Here is a 25,557-nt window from a genome sequence, read left to right as displayed (position 1 = left end):
CTCCCTCTCTCTCTGACCCTCCCCCGTTCATGCTCTGTCTCTCTCTGTCTCAAAAATAAATAAACATTAAAAAAAAAATTTAAAAAAAAAGAATGATACATCTATACATTATATACTACTCAGACATTACCACAATAATTTAGAAGGCTATTCAATGACATGAAAAAGTATTTGTTACCTGTTGTCAAACAAAAAAGGTCACATATGAAATGATACATAAATTATCACGTTTAGAAAATATATAAGTGTTTGGAAAAAGACTGAGAAAGATATATGTAAATGTTAGCAATGGTTATCCTTAGAAGGTAAAATTATGAGTAAAATAATCTACTTTCTTTGTGTTTGTCTCCTTTACATTTTCTATAATAAACATTTTTTAAAGGTTATTTTATTTTGAGAGAGAGAGAGAGAGAGAGAGAGAGAGAGAGAAAGGGAGAGAAAGGATCCCACACAGGCTCCACACTGAGTGCAGAGCCCGACATGGGGCTCCATGTCAAGAACTGTGAGGTCATGACCTGAGCCGAAAGGCCGAGTCAGACGTTTAATCTACTAAGCCACCCAGGTGCCACTACAATAAACAGTTTTAATAGGGAGAATGAGATAAGCCATTAAACAAATAATAAAAACATCACCCTATTCTAAATCACACTTTTTCACAAATTGTAAGTTGCCTACGTGGAAAATAAGATATTTTTGATACATTAAAGAAGTTGACATACTGACAATAACATGGGCTTTATAGTTTCATAGACTGAATCCTCAGCTGTGTGAACTTGGATGTATTATTGACACACTCAACCCCTAGATTCTTCCCTGTGAAAGGGGGATGAATATCTGTGTATCCAATGGGGATGTGTGATGCTCATTCATAAATTGAACAGAGCTATAGAAATACAAGATCTTACTGTAACCATCAAACCCTAATGATGCTGTTAGATTTTCTGTCCCAAGGAACAGTACAGATCACATCTCTAGGAAAATATTTCTCTTTTTTTAAATCAATGAGGTACTTGGGAGTTTGAGAGTCTTCCTAGTTAGTATTGAAAACTCATTACATGAAAGATCAAGCTTCTGGCTCCAGATTAATTCTTTGCTATAAATTTCTTCCGTCTTTTATTACCAAGATATGAAGGGCTGTGAGTCGTTAAAAGACAACATGAATTTCTGAAACTTTTGCCTTTGGTTAAGATGGTTTTCTTAAAGTAAAGTGGTGTTTTACAGTGAGTATTGAAAGAGACCCAGTTTAATATTTTTTACAGGGACAGTGTTAGAAGTAGAGGGAATTGGAAAAATAGTAAGCAATAAAAGAAAATAATAAATAATAATTATTAATAATAAAAGAAATAAAATCTCCCATATATTTCTAGAGTTTAATCACCATAGGGAAAGAACCTAGTTCTTCAGTCCAACTATTTTCTTTTTTCATTTTCTTACTCTTAGCTATTATTAACAAAGATCAGATGGAGACGCCCCAGAATTTGAAAGTGATTTGCACAATGGTTTTCAAGTTTCAAAGAGAAAAAAGCTGGCAGCTCACAAAAGTAAAACTTCCAACGAAACTTAAACACTATTGCAATATATTTTTATATTATAAGTGAGAATATAGAGATGGAAATACTGTTCTTACTGGAATCTTTTTTATTTTTATGAAAACAGCCGCAAAGTGCTTGAAATATGGCCTATGCCCAGCTTTCAATGATTGTTGTTCTTGTTGTTTTTCTTTTCTGTGCCTTTCCTGTCAAGCGATCCCCCCAATGATAATCAAATTTATAATCCTTTTAATCTCTAATCTTGAATACAGCTTGCTCCTGAGACCAAGGCAGTCATTCATTGGATTATGGATATTCCTTTCGTGCTCTCTGCCAATCTCCATGGAGGAGACCTCGTGGCCAATTACCCATATGATGAGACGCGGAGTGGTAAGTGTTTTTCTTGTTTCTTTAATGGTTCAAGGTTTACACTTACCTTATGAGGATTTATAGAATGATTTCTATAATATCCTTTTAAGGAACTGGTCCGTAAGTGATTTTACCTATAGGAATACATACGTTTAATAGGAACATCCCTTATTTCATGTGGCATGGGTATGTATGTATATTTCATGTGGCACGGGTATGCAGCAAAGGACTGTAAGTTTTTCATAAGCTTAGTTGAAGAGGAATGTGATCTTGACAGAATGCAGGAGAAAGAGAGAAAACAGACATTATGAACTTGGGTCATTCTTGAACCCTGGAAGAATGGAGAGATAATGGGAGGTATATAGGTGTGTGGACAAGATGGCTTAAAAGTGGAAGCAGTCTTTTCAGAGGTTGATGAGGGCCCATGTGGATCTCTACGTGTTTTAACATACACTCACACTTTCACATTTGGAATGATGGTGTCGGGCGCGGGGGTGGGGAGTGGTACTTTGACTTTCTCTAACTAGTTTTAGTTAAATTTCAGGCACAGCAAGCTTTAGCCAGAGAGTTATTTTCAACTTATTTTTTTTTTTTTTTGCTCCAAGAAATTTCCTGCTTTGGATGGATTCTGAGGGTGTTTGGAGAATTGCTTTTTGTAAGCACAGGATAATAATTTTATTTATTTTTTTTAAATTTTTTTTTTTAAATTTTTTTTAACGTTTATTTATTTTTGAGACAGAGAGAGACAGAGCATGAACGGGAGAGGGTCAGAGAGAGAGGGAGACACAGAATCTGAAACAGGCTCCAGGCTCTGAGCAGTTAGCACAGAGCCCGATGCGGGGCTTGAACTCATGGACTGTGAGATCATGACCTGAGCCGAAGTCGGACGCTTAACCGACTGAGCCACCCAGGCGCCCCACGGATAATAATTTTAGATATTGGAAACTCTGAGCTTTGAGGAAAAGTCTCTGCTGAAACATCATTAAAATTTAGAGATTTCTTAGTTTGTCAATAGCTGGGAAATTTAAAAGCTTAGCATATTTTATAACATATGAAGAAGAATATAGTGTATCAAAATATATATTATTTATTTACATATTACACATAGGAGATTTTTTAAAACATTTAAACTCAAATACTAAAAATATGTGTGAGAGTGGCTCACGGTGGCTGTGAGGTTGGTACAGGTACATTTTTAAAATTAAAAATTTTAGCAATGGAAATCTTACTGTTTTTTCAGGTCTAGTTCACCACAAGTTTATCACCTTTTCTCCTGAAGCTTTCAATTCATAAATAGAATGTGCATTCTACCCAATTTCTACATTGTTGCATGGAACGGAATGTTATAGAATTTAAAAGCTAAGTGTAGCTTTTGAGCACTTAAACCTTCACTCCTTTCCCATAGTGATGTAGCTAAAGAAATACATCAGCAAGAAACAACACTGAATCACTCTTCAGAAAACAAGGAGTGCTCCTTGGTCTGTGTTAATTTCTTTAATCTGTGGGTTTATTTACTAGGTAGTGCTCACGAATATAGCTCCTGCCCAGATGATGCCATTTTCCAAAGCTTGGCTCGAGCATATTCTGCTTTTAACCCACCCATGTCTGATCCCAATCGGCCACCATGTCGCAAGAATGACGATGACAGCAGCTTCATAGATGGAACAACCAATGGTGCTGCTTGGTATAGTGTACCTGGTGGTGAGTTTCCGTTTCGCTTTTTGATCATGTGATAGTGAATTCTTTATAATTACCATTTCACTTTAGAGATTTTTCAGTCCTCCTCAAACATTAAGAAATAGGCTAACCCTATAGTTCATTAAAATTAGCTTTCTGCATGAATGGTTGTTGTGTACAGGTTTGTTTTTGTTGATTTTTAAAGATCAAGATGCTAATTGAAGACATAGAAGAAATGAACTAAAGACACATATTGGGAAAATATAAACTGAATATTATTAACTACCCTACTTTTGAAATTCTGGCCCTAGGGAATAAGATAGCTTCCTTATTACATGTTAGTTAAGCTTTTACTGTAGGCAAATGTATTTTTTGGAGGGCAGGCTTTGGCTTTTAGCATATCTTGGTCTAGATACCTTTTTTTTTCTTTTTTTTTCTTTTAGATGATGGGATAATGGGGACTGTTTGATGTGTAATATTAGTTTTATCTTCACTGCTATAATAAGCACTATTATGTCATGAAACTCTTCACCTTTTATGGGGTCTGAAAAGGGAAAAGCCCACATGCAGCTCGGATGCTGGAGAAAGCATCTTCTAGACAACCAGGGGAGCACTCCTGAGTCCCTTTGCCCCACATGGACTTTAGAGCTGTGGTTTTCCTTCCTTCCTTCCTTCCTTCCTTCCTTCCTTCCTTCCTTCCTTCCTTCCTTTTTAAAGCTTATTTATTTTCAGAGAGAGAGAGAGAGACAGACAGAGAGAGAGAGAGAACAAGGAGGGGAGGGGCAGAGAGAGGGGGATCCCAAGCAGGCTCTGTGCTGTCAGCACAGAGCCCAGTGCAGGTTTTGAACTCATGAACCATGAGATCATGACCTAATCCAAAACCAAGAGTCTGTCACTTAACCGAGCCCCTACAGAGCTCTTATTTTCATGGCTACCCAGACCACCACAGTTGTGTAAGAGTCACTCTACTGAAGATGAAGAATGAAATGTAAAGCTACTGATGTGGTCTTTTCCCCCTCTTTGCCCAAGAAGGATTGTCTATGACCCACCTGAAAATGCAGGAGAATTAGGGCAGTAGCAGCACTAGCTAATTATAGGGTTTGGTTTGTTTATTTCTTTTATTGAATTATGCCCTGAGGAAAATATTATTCCTGATTTTGTTTCTGATATATGTCTATTCTGTTTCAACTTATATTTTGCATCATGCCAGATCAGATTTAGCACTTTTCTCCTCTATACCTTGAGGAATAAAGTCAGATTTAGGATTTAGACTATGTTGAATACATCATATGGGAAGAAATTTTATAATTCAGTTTTTATAAAAGCTTTAATGATACTTTTGGTCTTCCCTTTATGGACAAACAGTGTATTGTCTACAGAATACCAAGAAATCCCTATCTGTAAAATAATGACTATGATATTAATAGTATTAATCTTAGAGATTATAAACCACAGTAATCAGTCAAAGAAAGCCTTGACTTTCTTTAACTCTCTAGTGAATGAAATCAGTGCCCCTTATGTCCATGTTTTCTAGAAGCAGAGCCTGAGATAGGGATTTGGATGCTTGTAATTTATTGAGGAAGTGCTTTTTAGGAAAAACCCTGTATGGAAGTGAGGGAAGCAGAGTAAGGAAGGGGATAGAGCTGAACAAGGAAGTGATCCCAGGGACGGTGTAGCCTTGGCTTGGGCTTTTGGGAGAAAGTATAAATCACAGGCAAGGTTGTCCTGCCTTGATGATTGCTGTGGAGGGTTTTGGAATGGGATATAGGAGATAGAACCCTGAAGCCAAGTGGGGTTTCCAATTCTCCTGGAAAACAGGGGCAGCTCTGAGCTCTTAATAGCCAACACTTCAACAGCAGTTTGGGGTGGACACTCCAGCTCAGGAAAAGCAAGGTCACTTTGGTGGCTCAGTCGGTTAAGCATCCAGCTTCGGCTCAGATCATGATCTTGCGGTTTTTAAGTTTGAACCCCACATGGGGCTCACTGCTGTCAGCACAGAGCCTGCTTTGATTCTCTGTCCCCCTATCTGTGCCTCCCCTGCTCACGCTCTCTCTCTCAAAAATAAATAAAAAACAACAAAATAAATAAACAAAAAGCAATCTGGTGGCACCAACAGCATTCACTATTAACTTGAATCAGGTTCAGAGTAAAATTGTTCTGGTTATAGAATCTTCTCTCTTGGTGCAGTTTGAATTGTTATTATTGTGCCTCAAATGTAGGAGATATTCAGTGATTGTTAAATTAATATGTACTATATATTTTTTTAAATTTTTAACGTTTACTTTTCCTTGAGAGAGAGACAGAGTGTGAGTGGGGTAGGGTAGAGAGAGAGGGAGACACAGAATCTGAAGTCGGCTTCAGGCTCCGACCTGTCTGCACAGAGCCTGATGTGATGCAGGGCTTGAACCCACAAACCGTGAGATCATAACCTGAGTCAAAGTTGGACACTTAACTGACTGAGCCACCCAGGTGCCCCAATATGTAGTATATTATTAAGACTCTCAATTCCTCAGGATAATACTGGGATATTGGTTAGACTTAAAGAATAAAATAGTATGTTAGATCATCTTACATGACTGTTCAAGCTCTTCCCTGATAGAAAAGTAGGTTTAGAGGGACGCATGTTTCTTCTGCAGGCCAGTAAGGGTTGAGTATTTGTCTTTTTTTAAAAAAAAATTATTATTATTTAAGAAATTAATTTTTTCCCCAGCTTCATTAACATATAATTGTATATAACATCATGTAAGTTTAAGGTGTATGATGTGATTTATTTCATGTATGCATTGTATAAATGATTACCTGATAAGGTTAGTTAACACATCCATCACTTGACATAATTACCATTTTTCTTTTTTTTGTGTGTGATCAGAACATTTAATATCTACTCTCTCAACAGCTTTCAAGTATATAACATAGTATCATTAACTGTAGTCACCTTGCTGTATATTACATGCCCAGGACTTACTCATAATTGACAGTGAGTACCCTTTGACCAACATCTCCTTATTTCCCTGTCCCCCTCTAGGCAACCACTGCTCTACTCTGTTTCTATGAGTTTGGCTTTTTAAAATTTCACTTATAAGTGAGATCATTTAGTATTTGTCTTTCTCTGTCTGACTTCTTTCACTTAGCATAATGCCTTCAGGGTCCATCCATGTTGTCACAAATGGGAGAATTTTCTTATTTTTATGGCCAAATAATATTCCGTTGTTTATATATCCCACATTTTCTTTATCCATTCATCTGTTCATGGACACGTAAGTTGTTTCCATGTCTTGGCTACTGTGAATAATGCCTCAGTGAACATGGGAGTGCAGATATCTTCCCTGGATAATGATTTCTTTTTCTTTGGATGTATATTCAGAATTGAGATTGCTAGATCATATGGTAGTTCTATTTTTAATTTTTTGGGGAAGCCTCTGAACCTACCATTTTCCATAGTGAATGTAGCAATTTACATTCTTGCCAACAGTGCACAAGGGTTCTCTTTTCTTTGCATTTTTGCCAGCAATTATCTCTTATCTTTTTGATAATCACCGTTCTAACAATGAGTGGCATCTCATTGTGGTTTTGATTTGCATTTCCCTGATGATGAGTGATGTTGAGCATCTTTTCATGTCTGTTGGCCATCTCTAGGTCTTCTTTGGAAAAAATGTTTAGTCAGGTTGTCTGTCCATTTTTAATTGGATTATTTGTTTTTTGTTTTTTGAGTTGTATGAGTTCCTTATATACTTTTTATATTAACCCCTTATCAGATAGTTTGCAAATATTTTTTCCCATTCTGTGTATTGATTGCCTTTTCATTTTTTGGCTGTTTCCTTTTCTGTGCAGAAGTTTTCAGTTTGATGTAGTCCTGCTTGTTTCTTTTTGCCTTTTTTTGCTTGTGTTTTGCTGTTATAGCCAAAAAAACTATTGCCAAGACCAATTTCAAAGAGCTTTTTCCCTATGCTTTCTTCTAGGAGCTTTATGATTTCACTTCTTACATTTACTTTTTCAATCCATTTTGAGTTAGTTTTTGTGTATGGTGTAAGATAAAATTCCAATGTCCTTCATTTGCATGTGGATATCCAGTTTTCCCAACACCTTTGATTAAAGAGACTATCTTTTCCCCATTGAGTATTCTTGGTTTCCTTGTCAAAAATTAGTTGATTGTATGTGCAGGATTTATTTCTGGGCTCTTGATTCTGTACCTTTGATTTGTGTGTCTGTTTTTATGCCAGTATCACACCACTTTGATTACTATAGCTTTGTAGTATAGATCGAAATAGGAAAATGTAATGTCTCCAGGTTTATTCTTATTTCTCAAAATTGCTTCTGTTATTTGGTGTCTTTTATGGTTCCATAAATTTTAGGATTTTTTTTCTGTCTGTAAAAAAATGCCATTGGAATTTTGATAGGGATTGCATTGAATCTGTAGATGTTTTTGAGTAGTATGGATGTTTTAATCATATTAATTCTGATCTATGAACACAAGATATCTTTCCATTTATTTGTGTCTTCTTCAGTTTCTTTCATCAATGTCTTACAGTGTTTAGTTTATAGATCTTTCACCTCCTTGGTTAAATGTATTCCTGAGTATTTTATTGTTTTTGATACTATTGTAACTGAGATTGTTTACTGTCTTTGTTTTTTAGATAGCTCATTGTTGGTGTATAGAAGTGTAATTAATTTTTATAGGTTTATTTTGTAGCTTGCAACTTTAATGAATTTGGTTATTAGTTCCAACAGTTTTTTGGTGGGATTTTTAGGACTTTCTATGCATAAGACCATATCATATGCAAACAATAACAGTTCTACTTCATTTTTTTTTTTTTTTTCCAATTTGGATGTCTTTTTTCTTTTTCTTGCCTGATTACTTTGGCTAGGATTTCTAATACTATGTTGCAAGGAGTGTTGAGAGTGGGCACCTTTTTCGTGTTCCTGATCTTAGAGGAAGCTTTCAGCCTTTCACCACTGAGTATGATGTTAGCTGTGGGCTTGTCAGATTGCCCATTATTATATTGAGGTACATTCCTTTTATATCTAATTTGCTGAGAGTTTTTATCATGAAAAGATGTTGAATTTTGTCAAAATCTTTTTATGCAGTTTTTGAGATGATTATGATTTTTATCTTTTATTCTATCAGTGTGGTGCCACATTTGTTGATTTGCCTATGTTGAACCAACTTTGCATCCCAAGTATGAATTCTGTGTGATCATTCTTTATGATCCTTTTAATGAACTGTGGAAATCAGTTTGCTAGTATTTTATTGAGAATTTTTGCAACTGTATTCATCGGGGATATTGACCTGTAGTTTTCTTTTCTTGTAATGTCCTTATCTGGCTTTGGTATCAGGGTAATGCTGACCTGTAAAATGAGCTTGGGAGTGTTTCCTCCTCTTCAATTTTTTTGGGAAGAGTTTTAGAAGGATTGGTGTTAATTCTTCTTTAAATGTTTGGTAGAATTCACCAGTAAACCATCTTGTCCTGGGCTTTTCTTTGTTGGGAAATTTTTGATTACTGGTTCAATCTCCTTACTAGTAATAGGTCTATTTTAGATTTTCTGTTTCTTCATAATTCAGTCTTGATAGGCTATATTCCTCTAGGAATTTATCTGTTTTTTCAGGTTATCCAATTGTTGGCCTCATTCACAGTAGTCTCTCTCTCTCTCTCTCTCTCTCTCTCTGTCTCTTGAAAGGTAAAGTTTTGTTGGTGCCTGTCTCTAAAAGGGTTGGGATCATTTTAATAAAAAAGTAAATAAATAAAATAGTTCCACTATCTCTGTTCTGTAACAGCAAGTTATTATAGCAAAAAAGAGAGAGTGTAGGTTTCAGATTCATCATGGGGGCTGATGCCCAGTTACACCACTTTCTAGTTGTATTCACCCCAACTGCGAAACATCAAACATATGATATAAGGATGACTTTTAGCATCTATATAAACAACACTGCCCTGAAAATTTTTAGCCAGTGCAATAGAATAGACAAGAAAAAACAAAGATGGAGAAAAAACATGGAAACGTGAAGCATCATGTTGCATTGAAACAGTCATTGTGCAGAAGACAGAATTGCCTACTTTCTTGATTAGAAGTCCCAATAGATTTTACTGGCTAAATATGGTATATACACATACAATAGAATATCATTCAATCTTCAAAAGGAAGAAGATCCTGGCATTATGACAACATGGTTGAACCTGAAGGACATTATGCCAAGGGAACTAAGTCAATCTCACAAAAACAAATACTGCATGATCGACTTATATGAGGTGTCTAAAATAGTCAAGCTCATAGAAACCCAGAATATAGTAGGCTGAGAGTAGAGGGGAATGGGGAGTTCAATGGGTATCAAGTTTCAGCTATGCCAGATAAGTAAATTCTAGAGGTCTGCTGTATGACAAACTGCCTATAGAGAATGATACAGTATTAGGCACATGACAATTTGTTAAGAGGGTAGATCTTATGTTAAATATTCTTAGCACAAAAGAAAAAAGAAGCATGTATTTCTGTCATATCAGTTGTAATGTCTTCTCTTCAATTTCTGATTTTTTTTTGAGTCATCACTCTCTTAATTCTTAAGTCTAGTTAAATGTTTGTCAGTTTTGTTTATCTTTAAAGAAAACCCGACTGTTAGGCTTGTTGATCTTTCCTTTTGTTTTACTTGTCTCTATTTCATTTGTTTCTGCTCTGATCTTTGTTATTTCCTTCCTTCTGCTAACTTTGGGCTTAGTTTGTTCTTCTTTTTCTAGTTTCTTGATGTATCAAGTTAGACTGTTAGTTGAGATTTTTCTTTTTAATTAATGCAGGCATTTATTGCAATCAACTTTCCCCTTAGAACTGCTTTTGCTGCATCCCATAAATTTTGGTATGGTGTGTTTCTATTTTTGTTTTACGATATTTTGGTTTCCCTTTTTATTGCTTTTTTGACCCATTAGTTTTTCAGAAATGTGTAGTTTTAATTTTCTACATAATTGCGACTCTATACTGGACAATATTCCATGTGGGCTTGAGAAGCCATGTGTAACTCCATGTGTAATTCTGCTGTTGGATGGAATGTTCCGTATATGTGTGTTAGGTACATTTGGTCTAACATATGGTTCAAGGGCAGCTGTTTCCTTATTGATTTCTGACTAGATGATCTATCGTTATTAAAAGTGGGATGTTGAAATCTCCCACTATTATTGTATTGCTGTCTGTTTTTCCCTTCAGGTCTTAAGTATTTGCTTAATATATTTATTTATTTATTAAAAAATTTTTTTAATGTTTATTTATTTTTGAGAGAGAGAGAGCGTGAACAAGAGAGGAGCAGAGAGAGAGAGAGAGAGACAGAGAGAGACAGAGAGAGAGACAGAGAGAGAGAGACAGAATCTGAAGCAGGTTCCAGGCTCTAGCTGTCAGCACAGAGCCCGATGCGGGGCTTGAACCCACAAACTGTGAGATCATGACCTGAGCTGAAGTCGGACGCTTAACTGACTGAGCCACCCAGGCGCCCCTTGCTTAATATATTTAGATGCTTTAGTGTTGAGTGCATATATAATTTTCAAGAGTTATGTCCTTTGATGAACTTACCCTTTCATCATTTTTTAATGACCTTCTTTGTCTTTTGTTATAGTTTTTTGGCTCAAAGTGTATTTTGTCTGATAAAAGTATAGCTACCCCTGATTTTTTTAGGTTTCCGCTTGCATGGAATATCTTTTTCCATTCCTTCATTCTGAGCTTTCATTGTCCTTAAAGATGACGTGAGGCTCTGGTAGGCACCATATAGTTGAGTCTTGTTTTATTTTGTTTTGTTTTCTTTTTTAATCCACTCTGATGCTCTATGTCTTTATGGAGAATTCAAACTATTAATATTTAAAGTAATTATTGATAGGTAAGAACACAATACCATCTTATTGGTTCCTGGCTGTTTTGTAGTTCCCTAGTTCTTTTCTTCCCCTCTTTCTGCCCTTCTTTGTGAATTGATGATTTTCCTTAGTGATACACTTTGATTCTTATACCTTTATCTTTTGTGAATTTACTATGTTTTTGCTTTGTTGTTAGCATGAGGCTTACATCTTATAGACATAACAGTCCATTTTAAGGTGATAACAACTTAATTTTGATCACTTTTACAAAAACTCTTTGTACTCCTTTTCCCACCAAACATTTTATGTTTTTGATGTCACAGTTCACATTTTTTCCTGTTGTGTATCCATTAACAAATTACTGTTGCTATAGTGGTTTTTAATACTTTTGTCCTTTAATCTTCATACTAGAGTTCAGTGATTAACACATTACTATATTATAGTGTTAGAGTATTTTGAATTTGACTATATATTTATCTTTACCAGTCAGTATGTTGCATATTTTTATGTTTCCGTGTTACAGATTAGTATCCCTTCATTTCAGCTTGAAGAACTCCTTTCAGCATTTTTTGTAAGACATTTCTAATGGTGATGAACTCCCTCAGCTTTTGTTTGGGAATGTCTTTATCTCTTCTTCATTTCTGAAGGATAGCTTTGCTGAGTAAAGTATTCTTGGTTGGCAGTTTTTTCTTTTAGCACTTTGAACGTATCATTCCACTCTCTCCTGGCCTATAAGGTTTTTGCTGAGAAATCTGTTGATAGCCTTACTTGGGGGTGGGGAGGGATTCTTTTGTAAGTTACAGACTGTTCCCCCCCCCCCCCCAGCTGCTTTTAATATTATCTCTTTGTCTTTGATTTTTTGGCTGTTTTATTATAATATGTCTTGGAGAAGATCTTTTTGAACTGAAATTTTGGGGGGACCTATGAGCTTCCCGAACTTGGATGTCCAAATTTCTCCCTGGATTTGGGAAGTTCTAAACCATTATTTCTTGATATTACCTTTCTGCCTTTTCTGTCTCTCTTCTCCTTCTGGGACTCTAGTGATGTGTAGATTATTTTCTTCATGGTATTCTGTAATCTTGTAGGCTTTCTTCACTCTTTTTCATTCTTTTTTCTTTGTTTTCCTATGACTGGATAATTTCAAATGACCTGTTTCTGCCCACTGATTCTTCTGTTTGATCCAGTCTTCTGTTAATGCTCTCTATTGCATTATACCCACTCCTCCCCTGCCATTTAATTCTTTATACTTTTTAGCTCTCAGACTTCTGTTTGGTTCTTATGATTTCTGTCTTCTGTTAAAATTCCCATTTTGTCCACATATTATTTTCCTGATTTCATTGAATTGTGTTTCTATTATTGAATTGTGTTTTCTTATAGCTCACTGAGCTTCCTTAAAACAACTATTTTGAATTTTTTATTGGGAAAATCACAAATCTCCATTTCTTTGCAGTTGGCTACCAGAAAATTATTGTGTTCCTTTGATAGTATCATGTTTCCTTTGTTTTTTTAATGTTCCTTGAAGTCTTGTGTTTCTGCCTTCACATTTGAAGTAGTTACCTCCTTCTGTCTTTACTGACTGGCTTTGGTAGAGTAATAACTTGTTAACCCTGCTAGAGATTCTGAGGCTTTCCCAGACCTTTTCTGTGACATACCTGCTCCAAACTTCTTAGGGGGAGAATACTTAAAATTGCATGCCTTCTTTTGATCCTACAAGGTCCAGATCAATTGCTGATAGACTCTTGTTTGTTTTCCCCAGGGCAGTGCTAAATGCTCAAATTTGTGTCCTTTCTCTCAGGCCTGCAGATCTGGGCCAGCTTCATGCATGCTGTATGACTCATGAGACATCTTCAAATGCTTGCTGTTGCTATTGTCAGTGGCACACACAGAGAGCTGGCTATAGGGTGAGAGGTGTGTGGATGGTGTATGCAGAATGCTAGGAGTGCCTGTGGGCCATTGTGGGGGGCGGATATTCAGGAAAGGTGGCCCCAGCAGCTAATGGGCAGGCTTCCTGATGGGATCTGTGACATGGTTAGTAAGATTCACATCCCTTTGATGCACTCTAAAAGTCTTGGCTACTGTTTGCTCAGCCAAGCCATGTAGCATACTTTAGTTTTCTGGATGGGATGAGAAAGAAGCTGTGACAAGCACAGCTCATTCACAGGATCCTACTTTTCCTTGTGGGAGGAATCGTGGATGAAAAAGTTCTCTCTTGGCACTGAGCTATGCCACCGTGGGGAAGGGGTGATACAAGTAAAGCAAAACCATTACTGTCATTTTCTTCAATGCATCCAATCTTCGACTTTTTCCACCAATGGTGTACTGGAACTTCTACACTGGACTCTCAGCCTTCCACAAAGGCACTCTGTTCCATGGGTGATTGCCCAAATCGGTGTTCTTTTTCGAGGAAGATGGTAAGAAAACCCCTATTTTGTCATTTGGATGTCATTGTTCCCAGTTTTCTTCTTTGAAGTCAATGCCAACAATACGGAACACGGTTGATGCCTGCTTTGGCACCCTACAACAGCAATGCACTAAGTAAATGCTTAAGAACCTGAGAGATTTTGTGCTCTAAGGCAGTAACAGTCTCCCAATTATGTTGTTCTGTCCCTTACAGGAGGTGATTTTCCTTGTGGTTTCCCATAGGCTACTCAAAATGTACTGGTTGGTGTGTCTTTTACTTGGCTCTCCATTCAGCAGAACGGCTTGTGTAGAGTTTTAGTCTCCACATGTGTATTTTGACTTTCCATTTGGTGCTTTGGCAGGAATGCAAGACTTCAATTACCTCAGCAGCAACTGTTTCGAGATCACCGTGGAGCTTAGCTGTGAAAAGTTTCCACCTGAAGAGACTCTGAAGAGCTACTGGGAGGATAACAAAAACTCCCTTATTAGCTACCTCGAACAGGTAAACACCATCTCCAGCATAAAATGGGAGATCTAAGAGCATTTAAACCTGGCATACAATGATTTTCTCAGAGGAGTCTGGTCCAGAGGAGTCCATCTGACTCATAATGAGGACTCTACATTTGGAAAACATGTCAGTAGTGGTCCAAACAGGCTTTCATTTGTCAGAGATTTTGTGGTTCATAAATATTCCCTGAGAACTGATTAAACTGAGGTTTGTGGGAAGTGACGTGATACCCTGTTTTCATTCATATTGCTCTAAGCCAGGCAGTCCTAGAACCCTCCTCCATCCTGCTCATCTTGGGCCAGTCAGCCATCCCTGGCAGGACTAGGACAAGAGTGAGGTAAGTGAGGCACTGAGGGCCCAAAATTTAAGGAGGCACTTTTTCTTGGAGGCATGTGGGTATAGGATTAGCACCTGAGTGTGAGTGCTTCCTTAAATTCTGTGCCTCACATGCTCCACTTGTCTCAGCCTCGACTTAGATCTCAGGTAATCATAATAATTACCTTTATGGGGTGTTTACTGTTTCCCATGCATTGTTCTGAATGCCTTACATGTAATCGTTAATGCATTTAATTTTCACAACAAACCTGTGGGGGAAGTGGTATCATCATCATCATCATCATCATCGTCATCTTCATCATCTTCATCATCTTCATCATCTTCATCGTCATCATCATCCCTGAATTAAAAGTGAGGAATCAGAGACCAGACAAGTTAAACAGCCTGCCTGAAGTCAATCGGGCAGAATTTTATTTTATTTTATTTTATTTTTTTAAATATTTTATTTATTTTTGAGACAGAGACAGAGCATGAGCGGGGGAGGGGCAGAGAGAGAGGGAGACACAGAATCCGAAGCAGGCTCCAAGCTCTGAGCTGTCAGCACAGAACCCGACGCGGGGCTCGAACTCACAAACCGCGAGATGATGACCTGAGCTGAAGTCGGACGCCTAACTGACTGAACCACCCAGGGGCCCCAATCAGGCAGAATTTTAAACCAGGCTGTCTAGTTCCAGAATCACCATGCCATTTTGCCTCTGATGACAGAAACTGAGATCTTCACTAGACAGACACTTATATAACCATTCCTGTGGAGTCTGTACAGAATTTGGCGGGGGACGGGGGGAGAGGGGAAATCATCATCTACCAGAGTTAGATACCTTACCTACTGAGACTCAATAGAGGCCACACCCTGCCAACCCCACATCTCTATACTATGTAGACATTGGCACCAGCGGCCATGGGGGCGAAACAGACCTAAAGACTCTGTTCCTTGCCTGCAGTGCCGTGACAGTCTTCAAATTGCATTCTGTATATGTCTGTTTACACCCAAAGCCAGATAGGGTGATATCAGTTTCACATGCCAGCAGATAGTCCAGATTAATTTAAAAACTAATTTGATACAAACAAATGCTATGAAATAAACGTGAATCTATTTGCATATATGTTGACATACAAACATGCATATGAGACTGATGCATTTAAAAAGCTGTAAAATCAGCTCAAGTATTCTTTTACATGTATCAGATATCCATTTAGTACCTTACCAAAAGAGATTCTCATGGAATAGATCCACTGTTACTCACAATGATTAAAAATTACTTATTACACAGGATTTTTTCAATCAGTGGAATCCCGCTTCATGTTAATATAGAAAGGCATTTTCAGCAACAAAGGCTAAGGTTAATTAGCCATGTCGACCCTAGAACGACCTTGATAGGAACCCCTCTAATAGTGTCTCCTTCAAGGAGAGCTGTAAATGTATTTTCTGAGTAGAGGAAGTAAGACTGGGCTATTTGGTATGTGTTCTCCATTTAGATATCAGATAATGTCTCTTTAATACAGTGCTTTTCATTTTATTTACATATTTTTTCAACAAAAATGTATTCAGCTACTCTAGTGTCCTAGGCACACTGTGAGGCACTGGGGATAGTGACTGACTTCATATTAGTGGAGTTCAGAGACATCAATACCTAATCACAAGAGAGGATGATAAATGCTAAAATAAAAGTTCATTACAAAATTGGTGGCAGTACACTGGGTCCCTAATCCAGTCCTGGTGGTTCAGCAAAGGCTTCTTGGGACTACTGTAAGATTTACTATAGTTCAAATACCAGTAAGATGATTACTCTGATCATCAATTGAAAAAACAGATTCAGCTGCTGCTTAAGTCTTGTTCTTAAGAAAAAAACTCAATATAAAACAAAACCCACAAAGGTATACCATCAGGAAAGAGGAGAATATTTGTTATATTTATGGTGGCAGTTAGGCATGTATTAATTCATCTAAGTGCTATATCAATTTATATAGAATAAACTGAAAAGAAGAGGGTTGTACAGACCTGTTTTATGCCACTTGGAATAAGAATGTGATCTGTCCACAGATCAAGTGGTCCACCCTATAGGACATCAGTATTACGGTGCAAGTTGTGTAGAAGCAAGAAGAGTGATATTTACAATGAGCTCATCCAACTTGCTTCATAGAACACTCTAATTTAGGGACTCAAAGGCTGATGACATATGAGTGAAGACTGCCAGAAGTTCTGTGTTGAAATTATTTCATTGACAATGAGACACAGTATGGTGGGAATTAGTAATTGAACACCTGGACCTAAAGCCTAACCATGGATTAGTTTACGACTCATGGAAAATAGGTGATTAGGGGGTCTAATTCTATAATTGGTTGAGAGGAAATCTCTTGCAGAGTTTTAAAGGGATGTTTGTAGGAATTGGAATTGTAAAGTTAATTAGTACAGTTTGCTGTGGTGGAATGCCTCTCTCTCAATAGCTTTGGAACAGTCTAATTCTCAAAATTCCTCACAAAATTCACAAAGAATGGTTCATGGGTGCCTGCACCAGAATCACCTAGATTCTTGTTAAAAATGAGTTTCCTGTTCCATCACTGAATCCCACTCCCTGCATGGTAGGACCCCCAAGTCTCCATTTCAGCAAGCTCTCTGGGTAACACTTAAGTATAGGAGGGCTTAAGGATTACTGCTATGCACAGTTTTAGTAACAATGGAGAATCTTCTGGATGTTCTTTGTTTCTCCAGCTTTGGTTGATTGGTGTCCTGGAATCTGAGGAGAGAACATTACAGGAGGGACAAGTGTAGCAAATAGTTTCTTCAGGCATGAGTGAAATTTGAATTTCTCTGTGATTTCCTTTGCAAAAGCCATAAAGTGACAGCTGCATTCATGTAGAGTTGTGAGAGCCCATAACATTTCCATTGAGATTTATTACTACAGTGGAAGTTTTCCAACAGAGAAGTTTGCTCCAAAAACTGGCTTATCAGGGACAGATACTTATTTCACTATTTGTTAAGCTACAGACCATAAATCTTGGGTTGCAGAGGCTGAAAAAAGTAATGAATATTAACTGGGTGTATTTGTGCCTAATGCAGGTGAACTATATGTTTTTGGAGTGATTGTTTGGCTTATTTTCCAATGATAAGGAAATTTAAAAATTTATTTCTCTAAGGTTTATAATATTGATAATACCGGGATTTTGGTGCCTCAAGATGAATAAAGTACATGTAGGTAAATAATTGCTTGTTTGCAAGCTTTCTAAATTTCTTTGATGAGCCCTCATCTTAAGAAATGTAAAGTTTGTATTTTTTTCCCTGATTTTCTTCTCTATGTATATCTCTCTTCCTTTTCTGTAAAATTTTTCAGATCCCCAAATTGCCTTTAGAGGAAAGAAGTACATGTGATTTTTGTAGAGTTTCAGAGGTTTTGCTTTAAAAAAAAATAGCAAATGCAAAAGGATTTGCTGGTAATCAGGGGCATCCCCTTGCTAAAACATTGTACCACTGCCAGATTTATTCTCTGATGACAAAAGCATACTTGACACTTATTGTGCCTTCTGTAGGAAGGATTCCAGTATCATCGGTAGCAAAAGAATATTCACTCTCTAGGGTTAAATTGAGTGAGGAGGAACCTGAGCCAACCTGAGCCTTTGAGAGTTCGGGAATCTTCTGTTAAGTAATTAAGCTTAATGAATTACCATTTGGTTTTCCAGAAGCACTTTCCAAGAGACCTGAAGTGACTCTCTGTCACTTCAAACACATATTGATTTAGCTGAACCATTGTTTCAAAATGAGGGGAAAAAAATCTGCTTTTATAGTTTGTATTGCTTTAGTTGTTGACTGCAACTTAATCTGGGGGGCATTATTCTCGACAGCATCTCCTTCATTTTCTTTCTGAATCGAATCTTCAGTTTTGAAGTTCACAGATCTTTCATGTCACTTATTTTCAAGCAAATAATATTGTTCGATTGCAAGAGCAGTCACAGTATGTGTTTTCATTCAACATGAACAAATATTAAAGGGCTGTAATGTAATATTATTCTTAACTGGCAGTGGCCATACAACCTATATATAGGTGACCCAATAAAAGAGGGACAAAGTCATGAAATATGCTAAGACCAGAACTACTTTACAGATGTGATAGACAATTTTGTTTTTGTTTTTGTTTTTGTTTTTCATTCTGGTGGTTCGGAAGGTACTTTAATGCCTTTCTTTCACTCAGAACGAGATTTCAGTTTTCAGGGTTTTTTTTTTTTCTCATTTGTCTACTTGAGGAAAAGCAGTGTAAAGAGTGTTCAACAAAATTCAGCAGCCTCTTGAGCATATTTTGATCCTTAAACAATGAGGATCTACAGTATTTTGCTAGCAAATAAGGAGATTCTTGACAGAGATGTGTCGTCAGATCATTTCTAGTATGATTTTTGTGGTTGTTCCTGACATTTACAGATACACCGAGGAGTTAAAGGCTTCGTCCGGGACCTTCAAGGTAACCCAATTGCCAATGCAACCATCTCCGTGGAAGGAATAGACCATGACGTTACATCTGGTGGGTGTTCTCTGCCGTGATCTGGAGGCTCTAGTGTTATACACAGAGCACGATTACTTATTATAGTTAACAATTTTTATGCTATTCTAAGCAAAACAATTGAATGCCTTCCTGTCTCTTTACCTCCCTCTCCCCCAGCTTTGACCTAGTTAAATTCCTTTGTGGGAGCGAGTCAGGCACTCTGGATGGCTGCTGGCTTAGAAATTGGGGTGCAGCAGGTGGCGCCCTTTCCTCAGCTGTCTCAGCCTGGAGCTGCCAGGTGGTGCCACCCACTGGAGATTCTGTGGAATTCCTGAGGCAAAGGCAGATGAACTAGCTGGAGTTGAATTATCAGTGTCTTTCCCTTCTGTCTTAAGTGCTAATAAGCTGTTAATGGGACGACCTCAGGAGGGAGTGAAAAGAGGAGGAAAGAAAAATGCCAGTGTCTAGGATTCCTCACACATTTCTTTATTTCATCTGTATGAAAAATCCAGACTCATTCAGGGTTAAACAGGATGTTAACAGAATTGAGCTGGATGTTAGCTATTTCTGAGTTCCAAATGCCGTTTCCATTTTCCCTATTTGGAGACAAGGATGTATTTTCCTGGAAAACCTACATAGTCCCATTCCATTTATCCAGCAACAATATGTTTTTATGTATAATCTACTCATTTATTTCTAGACCTTATAATTAATGAACCTTTACCTTATTTTCCAAACCACTCTATAACATTACTTCTTTCTTAACCTCCTCATTTATAACTTGTATATTTTAAAAATCCTTAACGTTTCCCCTTTAAAGCTCCATTTATTTATTTAACAAATATTTATTAAAACCCCAGAAGATGTGGCCAGCACATCTTGCCAACCAATATACCAGAATCTGTGCCAAGACATTGCTCCCTTAGCCCTCGGGGAGCCCAGACCTTGATCCCCTCTGCCACATGAAGTCTCTTCTGTCTGTGAACCCTGGTGCCATAGAGATATGATTTCCTCTGCATTCCATGGTATGAGAATTTTAGGAGAATGTAACGGGGGAAAAACATAGGTAAGAGTGAAATCTGAGGAGTAAGAGTGAAACATAGGTAAGAGTGAAACTGTGGAACACTCCACCCCTTTGAGGGCAAAGTAGTAAGGAGGAATGGAGTCTGAGGTAGAGAGAGAACCAAGTGCATTTTCCTGGGAGCCCGGAAGTATTTCAAGATGGAGGGACTGATCCGGAGTGCCAGGTAAGCTAAACCTTTCGCATGAACCAGTGTGAAGAATCCCGACAGAATCTGTTTCCACGGACCAGTGGGAGCCTGATCGGAGGGTCTAAGAGAGACTAGGAGAGACATTAGAAAAAAGAGAGTATTGACAAATCTCTTCAGACATTTTGCTGTAAAGTGAAAGAGATAAATGATGGCGCCTGTTGAAAGGAGATGTGGGGGTCAGAGGAAGACCAGAAGAGGTGGCCATGAGGGTTTTCTTTATTCTGATTCCATTTTCATAGTGAAATAAGATGTAAAGCATCTACTGGGAGTGAGGATGAAGAGGATGTGTCGGCGGTGTTAGGAAAAAGGAAAAAGTGTGAAATGTCCACTAGGGCCTTGCTACTCAAAGCTCAGCCCCCACCAGCAGGTGAATTCAGCACTGCCCTGGAGCTGGTTAGGAATGCAGAATTTCAGGCCTCACACCAGGGCTAGTGAATTAGAATTCGCACAGTACCAAGTTTCCCAGGTGATTGATATGCACTGGTCTAGGAAGATGAGAGTGTGAAAGGACCAGGGAGGAAGGGACCAGAAGGAAACCAGGGCGGTTCCATGCCCTCAGTTAGGTTGGTGTGTATGTGTCGGAGACTGATGAGCGTGACGGTGTGTTTCCTCTGGCTGCATGCAGCTGGTGACAGGCGGAAGGCCAAAAATTATCCAGGATTGGTGGCTTGCCAGGCATGTATAACCAAGAGGGAAAAGCAAATGAGTTGAAGGCACGTGCTTTCAGTGATTATAGGGTGACCAGGGAACCTAACCTAGGTTAGGAGGGAGCTGTGGACCTGTGGGGTGAGAAAGAGTGTGAACCTTACTTCTGCTTAAGAATTCTCCGGAGAACTTACTGAAAATGCAGTCCCTCCAAGACCAGCACTCCAGAACAACGTATTCTGAATCTTCAGAAAGAGATTTCTCACAAGTTTCTCAGGGTTCTTTATCCCTGATGGATAAAGAAGATGTGGTATATACATACAATGGAATGTTACTCGGTGATCCAAAAGAATGAAATCTTGCCATTTGCAACAACGTGGATAGAACTGGAGGGTATTATGCTAAGTGAAATAAGTCAAAGAAAGATCAATATCATATGATTTCACTCATATGTGGAATTTAAGAAACAAAACAGATGGGGAAAGGAAGGAAAATAAGATAAAAAGAGAGAGGGAGACAGACCATAAGAAACTCCAATACAGAGAACAAACTGAGGGCTGTTGGAGGGGTGTTGGTAGGGGATGGGCTAAATGGATGATGGGTATTAAGGAGGGCAATGTTGGGCTGAGCGCTGGGTGATGAGTCACTAAATTCTACTCCTGAAATCATTATTACACTATATATTAACTAACTTGGATTTAAATAAAACTCGAAAATTATAAAATAAATAAATAAAATCTAAAAAACAAAACAAAAAACAAGAACAAGTACCTCAGGTTTCTGATGAGGCTTTCTTGGACCACACTTTGTGAAGCACTGATCTAGACTTACACCATTGGGTCTTCATGTCAAGATACTTGGCCAGAATCAAAACACAGCATCAGATGCCCTGACTCCATGTTTGGGGGCTTTCTATATCTTTTTACCTGTGGCACACCTGACATGATTATGAAGATCCATTATCTTATAAGATTTATTGACAATTTGACATTAGTATTTGTAAAATTGCTATTAGAAATTACTTCCTCTAAGAGAATGTAACACTGATTTCAATGGAATGTTATCAAATTCCATAAACATTTACTTTCAAAATAGGGAATCAAAGAAATTAAACGGAGGTATACTGGGTATTCCTAAAATGGCATAATTATGTGATTTGATATTTTGTTTCCTTACAGCAAAGGATGGCGATTACTGGAGATTGCTTGTACCTGGAAACTATAAACTCACAGCTTCAGCTCCAGGGTATCTGGCAATAACAAAGAAAGTAGCAGTCCCTTATAGCCCTGCTGTTGGGGTAAGAAATCATAATTGCTAAGATTTATTAAGCAATTAATATGTGTCAGGTATATTTAAGTGATTTATATTTAGTCTTCGTAATAACCCTATGAGGTAGGTACCACTAATACCCCCATTTAACAGATGAGAAAACTGAAGCTGGCAAAGTTAAGTGACTTGACCAAGGGCTCCTTGGTTGATTTCATACCATTCAATGTGAAGCTCCCTTATTGCTTCTCAGTTTTTTGAAGACATACCCAAGAACATCAAAGACAACTTAAAAAAATTAAACTTTTTTTGCCACAGTGATTTCAGTTTAAATGAGATTTCTGTTCCATTTATCTTTTTATTTCCAGCATCCAATATAACACTTTACTGAATGAGTATTTGGAAAAATTGATCATGCCTGCAAGGTGATTTTAGGCATTAACCAAACTTTTATTAAGCACATATTATGAGAAAGACCCTCTGCTAAGCGGTATCAAAAAGTGCATCTCATTTAAGGAGGTACCACCTATTTTGCTAGGGAGGTGAGGATTCTACTGCTATCTTTGCATTACATTTTTGGAACCAGGAAATGGCCTGCAGACTTTCCAGTCGAAAGACTTACCTGTAAAGAATTTATTGCATTTTTGTTCATGCCCCTGAGTTGGAGTATAAGGGCTTGGTTTTGCAAACAGAATACCTTGAGTTTTTTAACTGATGCTTTGGTTTTCTTTGTGTGTATGTGTACATTAGGCTGTATATGTATTAAAATCAGGAGATAAATTTGGGCAAATGAAACCTGGAAAAAAGTAGCCCCAGAAATAGGTTGTAAAACATTTAATTATTTGGATCTTAGCCTTTCTGGCCTGCGTTACTTCAAGGAGGTAGTGAGTATAGTCATATTCCTAAATATCTAGGGGCTTAAGTGGCCAGATGAAGGAATTCTTGGTTCCTTTTTTTTTAAACATCATTTTTATTTCTGATTCATTTTTCTGTTTATTTATTTGCTTAGTTTTTTGAGACAGAGATAGAGTGACAGAGAGAGGAAGCACGCTCGTGCATGCGAGCAGGGGAGGTGCAGAGGGAGAGGGAGAGAGAATCTTAAGCGGGTTCCACGCCCAGCAAGGAGCCCCACAGGCAGAGCTTGATCTCATGACCACGAGATCCCGATCGGAGCTGAAATCTGAAGTCAGAAGCTTTACCAACTGAGTCACCCAGGTGCCCCAAGGAACTCTTAGTTCTGTTTGCAATGGGGACAGAAGTATCTAGAGGTCCTGAGAAGGGTTGGGGTTGGGGAGTACAGATTTTGAATAGCCTTTTGTGTAGATGTAGGGATTGTCCACAGACCTGATGAAAACTCCCAGTTCACACTGAGAGTTGAGTTCCTGGGCCCCTGGCCTCTGTGGTTGTTTGGAGATGTATGTGCCTCCATCAGTTTCTTTAACAGATTCAAGATTCTAGAAAGCAGAACTTATGGTTTGGGACACCAGGACACTGAACTACATTCTTCCATATTTTCCCAGCTATTAGGAGAAAACTCAAGGTTTATAGGAGAAGCTCAGTGAAGAGTCAAAGTTAGAAAATTCATTCTAAATTACATCTTCTTATTGGAGGGAAAATTGACTTAAAAAAATCTGCTTTTAAATAATCTTACAAGGCTATTAGATCAAAGCACATTTCAAACATAATGGCTTTTGATTTTTTTTTTCCTCTGAAAGTATCTTTTGTTTATCACAAGAGATTTTTAGGATATACTATATATAGCTCAGGTGGCTATACTGAGCTTATCCTATAAGATCTAAAACTGCACTAATTTTTTTACTTAATTTCAGCTTTTAAAAGTACACATGCAGTTAGTAACAAAATATTCTTGTTTTTCTCCTTTAGGTTGATTTTGAACTGGAGTCATTTTCTGAAAGGAAAGAAGTGGAAAAGGAAGAATTGATGGAATGGTGGAAAATGATGTCAGAAACTTTAAATTTTTAAAAAGCTTCTAATTAGCTGCTTTTAATCAATCTATCTATACAATGTAGTATGATGTAATGTGGCCATTTTCTTTTAGATCTTGTGCAATATTTAACATTGATTTATTTTTAATCATTTAAATATTAATAGATATCACTTAAAATAAACAACTAGACTTTTAGGTAAAAGTATAAGAACTTGGTCTGTTTCTTCTCATATAACATTCATTTTCCTACATATATTACATGGAGAACTATAGGAAAGGTTTGAGTGATCTGCCATTTTAGACTTAAATGAAATATTCCACGTGTTATTTACGATCCAGAAGTTTTTGAGTAATTCTGGCTTTTAAAAACTAATGAAGTCCTTTTAGTGTAATGGTAACAGTGCCACATAGTGAATGCCAATGAAAAGGTCAACAGCTACATTTTGGTGTTGTGAGCATTATACCGCGAGACTTACATAGTTCAGTATAAATTGTCATTTGTCTTGTGCTGACTAGCTGTATAAGCATGATCTTGTTAATGCATTTTTTGGATGGGAAGGAAAAATAAATGTTTAGAAAGGGATTTTATGATGAGAGTTGACTTCCTGCTTGCACATATGGGGGCGATACTGTTATATTGTTCAGCCTGCTAACACTACTTAAAAGCTTAGGGTTTTCTCTTGGCTGTAGATTGGTCTAGAATTGTATTCTGAATGAATAAAGGTAAAAAAAAATATCCCCATGGTCTTTATTTTAATTCTCTGTGATTTTTGGTCTAGAGCGGTAGTCTTGTCATTAAAAAGTGTATTTCCTTGATAATGGGCTCTCACTTGTTAATCCTCGCCGTTTTAAAATTTGGCTGTGATGGCTGTTTGCCAAGCACAGTGCAAACTCCGTGTATATTACTGTGGTGGACAAAAGGTTTTGAATCCATGGATCTTATGGATCAGTTTTGGACATAAGCTTTAAATATATGTACACAGAAATGAGTATGTAATTACCCATTGTGATAAGTAAAATGGCAGGAAGAACAGGATGTGCAGGAAGAGAGCATGATAGAGAAACTTAAAATGAGACCAGCTGAGGGGACTCAGAAATAACCTCTTGATGTATGTAAGCCCGGGTCCAAAATATGAGCAGGTGTGAGCAATGCAGTGACTGAGTGTGTGTGTGTGTGTGTGTGTGTGTGTGTGTGTGTGGTGGTGGTGGTGGTGGTATGGTTGATCAACATCCAGGTATGGGTTTTTGTTAAAGTAGTGTTAACTGTTGTAATACTAGAACCACAAATATATAATGGCTTAAGCACAATCAAAGCGTAG

General features: G+C 37.6%; 1 protein-coding gene across 1 annotated transcript in view; it reads left to right on the top strand.

The window, feature by feature from the left end:
• The window catches only part of CPE (carboxypeptidase E), a 115,139-nt gene extending 90,085 nt beyond the window's left edge, over positions 1 to 25,054 (top strand). The window contains exons 4-9 of the mRNA XM_042983660.1: positions 1,802 to 1,919; positions 3,417 to 3,599; positions 14,158 to 14,297; positions 19,048 to 19,147; positions 22,203 to 22,321; positions 24,175 to 25,054. Coding sequence (XP_042839594.1) covers positions 1,802 to 1,919; positions 3,417 to 3,599; positions 14,158 to 14,297; positions 19,048 to 19,147; positions 22,203 to 22,321; positions 24,175 to 24,273 — 759 coding nt within the window. The 3' untranslated portion in view covers positions 24,274 to 25,054. The remainder of the gene's footprint in view (positions 1 to 1,801; positions 1,920 to 3,416; positions 3,600 to 14,157; positions 14,298 to 19,047; positions 19,148 to 22,202; positions 22,322 to 24,174) is intronic.
• The last annotated feature ends 503 nt before the right edge of the window (positions 25,055 to 25,557 follow it).

Source organism: Panthera tigris, chromosome B1 (genome assembly GCF_018350195.1).
Source record: "Panthera tigris isolate Pti1 chromosome B1, P.tigris_Pti1_mat1.1, whole genome shotgun sequence".
NCBI lineage: Eukaryota > Metazoa > Chordata > Mammalia > Carnivora > Felidae > Panthera > Panthera tigris.
The sequence above is the reverse complement of the archived record's forward strand: the minus strand, read 5'-3'. Positions and strand labels throughout refer to the sequence as shown.